The sequence below is a fragment of the Nanorana parkeri genome, unplaced genomic scaffold, assembly GCF_000935625.1.
Source record: "Nanorana parkeri isolate BGI_ZX_2015 unplaced genomic scaffold, ASM93562v1 scaffold3443, whole genome shotgun sequence".
In the NCBI taxonomy this organism is placed as follows: domain Eukaryota; kingdom Metazoa; phylum Chordata; class Amphibia; order Anura; family Dicroglossidae; genus Nanorana; species Nanorana parkeri.
Window position 1 is genome coordinate 23859 of NW_017309711.1, and position 7811 is coordinate 31669.

General features: G+C 51.5%; 1 protein-coding gene across 1 annotated transcript in view; it reads right to left on the reverse strand.

Annotated features, from left to right (window-relative positions):
- The window catches only part of LOC108803147 (cornifelin homolog B-like), a 7728-nt gene extending 1089 nt beyond the window's left edge, over nt 1–6639 (reverse strand). The window contains exons 1-4 of the mRNA XM_018574984.1: nt 6558–6639; nt 5369–5418; nt 5145–5283; nt 2746–2924 (exon numbers count right to left, since the gene is read on the reverse strand). Of these exons, the coding sequence (XP_018430486.1) occupies nt 2746–2924; nt 5145–5283; nt 5369–5418; nt 6558–6639 (450 nt within the window). The remainder of the gene's footprint in view (nt 1–2745; nt 2925–5144; nt 5284–5368; nt 5419–6557) is intronic.
- Nucleotides 6640–7811: the final 1172 nt, after the last annotated feature.

Genomic DNA, 7811 nt, shown 5'->3' on the forward strand with positions numbered 1-7811 from the left:
CTTAAAGATACCAGAAACAATTGTTACCAGATCTCATCTTTCACATCCAAACCGATCAAACCCGGAGAATCGCCAATTCAGATACAATCACCATGAGATGGCAGACCTGTGTCTCTGCAGACTGTCACTCTCTCCTGTGTCTCTGCAGACTGTCACTCTCTCCTGTGTGTCTGCAGACTGTCACCCTCCTCTCTCCTGTGTGTCTGCAGACTGTCACCCTCCTCTCTCCTGTGTGTCTGCAGACTGTCACTCTCTCCTGTGTCTCTGCAGACTGTCACTCTCTCCTGTGTGTCTGCAGACTGTCACCCTCCCCTCTCCTGTGTGTCTGCAGACTGTCACCCTCCTCTCTCCTGTGTGTCTGCAGACTGTCACCCTCCTCTCTCCTGTGTGTCTGCAGACTGTCACCCTCCTCTCTCCTGTGTGTCTGCAGACTGTCACCCTCCTCTCTCCTGTGTGTCTGCAGACTGTCACCCTCCTCTCTCCTGTGTCTCTGCAGACTGTCACCCTCCTCTCTCCTGTGTCTCTGCAGACTGTCACCCGCCTCTCTCCTGTGTGTCTGCAGACTGTCACCCTCCTCTCTCCTGTGTGTCTGCAGACTGTCACCCTCCTCTCTCCTTTGTGTCTGCAGACTGTCCCCCTCCTCTCTCCTCTGTCTCTGCAAACTGTCACCCTCCCCTCTCCTGTGTGTCTGCAGACTGTCACCCTCCTCTCTCCTTTGTGTCTGCAGACTGTCACCCTCCTCTCTCCTGTGTCTCTGCAGACTGTCACCCTCCTCTCTCCTGTGTGTCTGCAGACTGTCACCCTCCCCTCTCCTGTGTGTCTGCAGACTGTCACCCTACTCTCTCCTGTGTCTCTGCAGACTATCACCCTCCCCTCTCCTGTGTGTCTGCAGACTGTCACCCTCCTCTCTCCTGTGTGTCTGCAGACTGTCACCCTCCCCTCTCCTGTGTGTCTGCAGACTGTCACCCTCCTCTCTCCTGTGTGTCTGCAGACTGTCACCCTCCTCTCTCCTGTGTCTCTGCAGACTGTCACCCTCCCCTTTCCTGTGTCTCTGCAGACTGTCACCCTCCCTGATGATTTATCAGTGTGATTCTGCTCGTTCATTGTTCAATCAGAAGGTGACACCAGCGTATTCCTTAACTCATAAAAGTGGCCAGACAGAATTACAATTCCTTTGGTAGATAGGACAGGACAGACACGAATATTTGAGCCCTGTAGAGCTGGTTGCCCGAAGTTCAGCTTTAAGGACACTTCAAGGCCCTCATATCAACAACTTATCTGAAGAACACTTCTAGATCCTTCAATCCAAACTTAACAAACCTCAAGCAAATATCCTCCTGGCATGGAGCACCCTTCCTGGGGCTCAGCCATGGCTAGGACAGGAACTTCAGTTCAAGTAGATGATAACACTGTGTATACAATTGTAGTGTAGAAGTTGGATGACGCGATGAGCCTCAGATCCTTCACAGTCATGTTCTCAGTGTTCCCCCATCATACGTTTCTGATAAAGGGTTATCTGATGAAGAACTCTGACCCGTCCCACCCTGAAACGAAATGTATAGACGCCGGCACTCCAATAGCAGGTCAAATGCGTCTGTTTCATTGAAGTATGAGCAGCATAACGTGATACACAGTATTCTGATACCTGCCGGCGGCCATCTTGGTGATGGACTCCGGCAGAGAGAGGAGGGGACAGTCACCCGGCGGGATAAGGAATGCAGCCGGGTCCCCTCCTCTCTCCTGATACTGTCGGGCGTTCGGTCCATGACCTAGCGCCCGACTTTTCAGAGGGGGGTGACACCAAAATGACTGTGAGTCATTTTGGTGTCACCCCTCCAATGGTGTCACCCGGGTGCGGGCCGCACCCCCCACACCCCTCTTGTGACGCCACTGACTGTAATATGTGTACAGTACAGCAGCCAACCACTGGGCTTGTTTCAGTCAGTGGTGCATGCTGGGAGAGTGTACATATATTGGTGGGAGCTGCCATGAGCTCTCTCTCTCTCTTGCCTGGACCAGCCATGGATTAGGGCTGAGTCCTGTTCAGCTTGCCCCCCCCCCCCTAGGCTGGGCCGAGGCCTGGGGGTGGGCGGTGGCTGAAGTGAGGGAAGATGTTCCCCTGAGGCTCCAACAGGGAGGAGGCCCAAGGGATGGATAGAAGAAAAGAACCAGGACCAGTAGAGACTCTTGAAGTGCCCTGGATCTATGTGGACTGCAGAGCCAGGGTCAGTGTTTCTTTCATGGATTATGGATATGCATGCCTACTGTTACAAGGTCCGGTGAGCCGGGAGCGGATGATGGTTACCCCTAGACACCTAGAACCCCTACATTCTCTCTCCCAAAGCAAGATGTTCAATAAAATGTTCAATTAGCATCTTTCTACTGAAGTGGACGTCAATTTATGGGCACCAGGAGAGGGCGGTTAGTGCTAATGGGGTGCAGCTGGAAATCAACCCCTAGACCAACTAGATGTGGACCGGGCAGCCAGCGGCTCCTTGCGGGGAGTTATCGCTACAGTTGCATTGAGTGTATCACGTTATGCCGCTCATACGTCAATAAGCAGACGCATTTCACTTGCTATTGGAGTGCCGGCGTCTATACATTTCGTTTGATATTGACCACGATTGCCAACCGTCAACAGCCGCAGCACCCGCCCTCATTATGTTTGGAACAGCGGTTTCCAGTGCGATGGGTTCATGGACCTTACCCTGTCCCACCCTCAGCCCCTACCCAATATAAACTTACAGAGATTTTGTATCGCTCTCTCACAGCCGCTCTCATTGCCATAGAGACAGGTGGACAGACGAAGCTGGTCCCCAAATAGCCGGCACATCCTGGATCCAGCAGAGGGAGGCACAGGCATTCTCCGAACTGACTGACCGTGCTGCACTGGAAGCACGGGAAACACCAGAAGCCACAACAACCTGTGTGGAGGAGAAGAAGGGAATGAGAAGAAGGGCCCACTCACCACCTACCATGCACTGCCAATCTTCTGGTAGCTCCAGTCAATTGTCTCATCTTTCCCCATCAATAACATCATTTCATTTTTCTTCTGCAGTTGGTGTAATCTCAGCCAAAACTAGGCCCACCAATGTTCAGCCCGGGCAATGAGTTTACCATTGAAGAGCAGAGGTCCGTATCACAGACCTGGCCAAGGTCTCATGAGTCTGGACACATCCCTCCCTGTGGTCTTCTCTGTATTGTATAGGCTGCTCTCTCTAATCAGTCCTATCTCCTGCTGTCCTATTCCCTGGCCTGTCCCGTGTTCATGAATCTTGATGGATCCTGGAATCATCTTCCTGGTCTTGTTGTCCCTGGGCCTTGATTGTTCCCAGTAGCTACTTAGCTTCTCCTGGTGTCTGTACTCTAGTTTGTGCCTTGCCTCTCAAACTGTCTCCTGCTAAACCTGACCTTGCCTGCCGGCGCACTAAGCTCATGGCTGCCAATCCGGAGCAATTATAATATAATGCTCAACTAAAACCTCAGTTCCTGCCTATTTTCCTCAGATACTCGACTCTACAGTCAATGGCTCGTCTGATGAATCCTTCCTCCCAAGTCCTTCTCTGGGCTGATCACATGCTTGACCCTTATGTCCCTGTCTAGTCTTACCAGATCCTTCCCTTTCAGTCCATGTCTAGTCTTACCAGATCCTTCCCTTTCAGTCCCTGTCTAGTCTTACCAGATCCTTCCCTGTCCCTTGTCTAGTCTTACCAGATCCTTCCCTTTCAGTCCCTGTCTAGTCTTACCAGATCCTTCCCTTTCAGTCCCTGTCTAGTCTTACCAGATCCTTCCCTTTCAGTCCCTGTCTAGTTTAACTAGATGCTTGACCATTCCAACCCCTGCCTATACTTCTCAGGTGCTTGACTTGCCCAGTTCCTGCCTAGTATGACCAGACTCTTCTCCTCCCATCTCTGCCTGGTCTTATCAGATCCTTTCCCCTCAGTTCCTGCGTAGTTTGACCAGATCTTTTCCCTACAGACCCTGCCTTGTGTTATCAGAGCCTTCCTCTAATTACCGCCTAGTCTTATTGGGTACATTTCCTGCAGCCCCTTTCCTTTTACCATGGACATTTAAAATCTCAGCATTCTCAGCCTTTGGCCACAATTACCTTATCATCAATCTTCCCTGAGTCCTCTAAACTCCCAAATAGTGTTCATCCCCCAATGTCTGTTTCAGTTGGTGTCTGATACTTAATCTCAGGGACTTCTTAAATCCACCTAAACTGGCCCCAGGAATTGAGGTGATCCTACAGATGACCCCTGGTCCCAGGGATTATGGAGATCCTACAGATGACCCCTGGTCTCAGAGATTGGGGAGACCCTACAGATGACCTCTGGTCCCAGGGATTGGGGAGACCCTACAGATGACCCTTAGTCCCAGGGATTGAGGAGATCCTACAGATGACCCCTGGTCTCAAAGATTGAGGAGATCCCACAGATGACCCCTGCTCCCAGGGATTGAGGAGACCCTACCGATGACCCCTGGTCCCAGGGATTGAGGAGATCCTACAGATGATCCCTGGTCTCAAAGATTGAGGAGATCCCACAGATGACCCCTGCTCCCAGGGATTGAGGAGACCCTACCGATGACCCCTGGTCCCAGGGATTGAGGAGATCCTACAGATGATCCCTGGTCTCAAAGATTGAGGAGATCCCACAGATGACCCCTGCTCCCAGGGATTGAGGAGACCCTACCGATGACCCCTGGTCCCAGGGATTGAGGAGATCCTACAGATGACCCCTGGTCTCAAAGATTGAGGAGATGCTACAGATGACCCCTGGTCTCAGGGATTGGAGAATCCTACAGATGACCCCTGGTCTCAGGGATTGGGGAGATCCTACAGATGACCCCTGGTCCCAGGGATTGGGGAGATCCTACAGATGATCCCTGGTCCCAGGGATTGGGGAGATCCTACAGATGACCCCTGGTCTCAGGGATTGGGGAGATCCTACAGATGATCCCTGGTCCCAGGGATTGGGGAGATCCTAGAGATGACCACTGGTCTCAGGGATTGGGGAGATCCTACAGATGACCCCTGGTCTCAGGGATTGGGGAGATCCTACAGATGACCCCTGGTCCCAGGGATTGGGGAGATCCTACAGATGACCCCTGGTGCCTTGTCTCTTCATGCCGGTGTCACTTACACACTCCCATGTCTTCGCAGCAGTCGCAGACGCCTGAACTCCATGACTGCGGTTGCATCTGATTGCTCATCATCACCGACTGTGAGAAAGCCATTGGCTGCGCCCCAACGGGCTGGATGGCCACATTTGATTGCATCATCTGGAAGAGGGGGAGGGGGAGATGAGAACAGAAACTGGACACAGACAGCACACATCAGCATTGCACCTCATGTACAGAGACCAACCAGAGAAAAGGATTTGTCCCCGGAACTTTCATCCCTGGACTTCCCTGTCCCTGTATATTGAAGAGAAGCATCTTAACGTGGACCCCAGAAATGTGTCATGTGACCCTTCCAGGTATTTATTACCTCTCACAGAGATCACATGACTCCCCCTGACAATGCCTTCACCTGATTTTCTCTCCAGAAGGACGGCACCATCTTTGTTCAGGCATCATCCAGGGTCACCCTCTACTTCCTGCACTGAGATGACACAATCATGTAAATCCTGATAGCTGTGCAGTTCTTGTCTGTGTTCACAAATGTCTGACACAGATCAGCCCCTATTACAGCCTTGTGACTGGATACAAAGTTATACTGTTGCAGTTTGATCACTGGGGGAGGGGAGACTGAGGTAATGCTTCTTCCTGCCTGCAGCAGACTGATCACTGGGGGAGGGGAGACTGAGGAAACGCTTCTTCCTGCCTGCAGCAGACTGATCACTCGGGGAGGGGAGACTGAGGAAACGCTTCTTCCTGCCTGCAGCAGACTGATCACTGGGGGAGGGGAGACTGAGGAAACGGTGACTACATTACAACACATGAAATTAATGGTAAAAGCCGCGCTGTGTGAATGTAGAATAGACTTAGGGGTCTTATTCACGAAGCTGCCGAAGGATCTGGCCGTAGCTTCGGCCGATCCTTCGGCTGGTTGCGGCCCCAGAACCCCTTCGGTTCAGTCAGTGGCGGAGCTAAGGAACAAAGGGCCCTGGTGCAAGATTTTTTTTTGGCCCCCCCCCCCAAGACCCCCTTAGTCTCCTGTGACCATCAACAGAGAAATCTTCTGGAACGCACCTCACCTTTAGCAGAGACCCACCGGGGTCTGTATGCGCTGTTCCTCTAATTCGAAACAGGTAGAGGAAGCACCTGATGCCGAACACCTCCCAGTGATTACCTCCTCTCAGGTACAGGCTCTCTCGCAGTCTCAGGAATTGGAAGCAGACAGTTCATCCGAATGGCCCATGCATCAGATAAAATAAAAATGTTGTTGGTCACAGGAGGTCGAAAGGTGCCCATACACTGCACGATTCTCGTACGAGAATGGCGGGAAATCCCCAGAATCGCGCAGTGTGTGGAAGGCGTGCGACCGCTTCTACTGTACGGTCGCACGTCTTCCGTCGAACCAGCAGGCTGGAAAACCCGCCGGGGAATCGTACGAATATCGGCGAGATGGTGGCCCGCTGGTTCGACAACTGCCCGTTTGCCGTCCTCGATACCCCCGCTCCTCATTGCAGTCATCGCAAGCCCGCCCCTCAAGGGGGTTGTGAAGTGTATGGGCACCTTAAGTCTATTCTACATCCAATGTTTTATCCTCTATTTACTTATTGGACTATTGAAGAGCCGGGATCATGGACATTTTTTAACCATTTATTATTTTCACTGGAGTGCGAGTGTTACACACATGCGTTTTTCCAGTGGGTATTCTTTGCACATTGCATCACATTGATTCACAGTTAATATTTAGTGCATTTGATTTTTCATTTTGGATATTTTGTAGCAATTACATTTACACTGTTATATACATGCGTTTCTTTTTTGTTTTGCACTTTTTACACATTGTATCACATTACTCCAAGGTCAGTATCCACTATATCTGACACTTTGCGGTCTCATTCGCACAGCGCGGCTTTTACCATTAATTTCATACGTCATATCTGACCACACAGATTTCAGCTGCTGCTTACCTTGATTAGAGTAGTGGCGCGAGGTTTCTCATTATTTACATTACAACACACACAGGGAGCATGGGGAACAGACGTAGCCCCGCCCCTCCAGAAGGGAGGACGGTGTCAGAGGTGATTGGAGGATCTCCAGCCGAGTGACACACAAATCAGATACATTGTTGCTCGGAGTTCGGGGACTGTGAGGGAGTTTTAGGAGTATAACACACCCCTAAAAACCAACAAAGACACCGAAATGAAACAAACTAATTGGGAAGTTTCCAATTTTTGCACAATTTTTGGAGAAATGTCACTGGTGTCTATCGACCAATCCCGGCGTTGTACTTCCCGGAGGAGGGGAAGGGAAGCTGCACGCCCGGTACCCAGCCGCCCATCACTCACCTTGCTGTCTCTCGGAGTCTCTCTCTCGCTCTGTCCTGAGCAGTTCTGTTGCAGCGCAGGACGTTCCCTGAGACGCAGTGGTGGCCCCGCCCCCTCCCGGGTTGCACTTCTGACATCACCTGTTGGCTTTAAAACCCAACAAACATTTTCTCTTTTGTCTGACCAACAATGGCCGTCATGGAGGTGCTGGGAGGGGAGCGTGTGACATAGAGGGCGGCGCTGTGTTGTGTGTTGTCCTGGCTACACCTAGTGTATACCTGTCACGCAGCAGAGTCACTATGCATGCCGATTACCCCAAACAATCCGCACAATGGCCCAACTCCCTCCTCCCTTCATTTCCCTTTATTA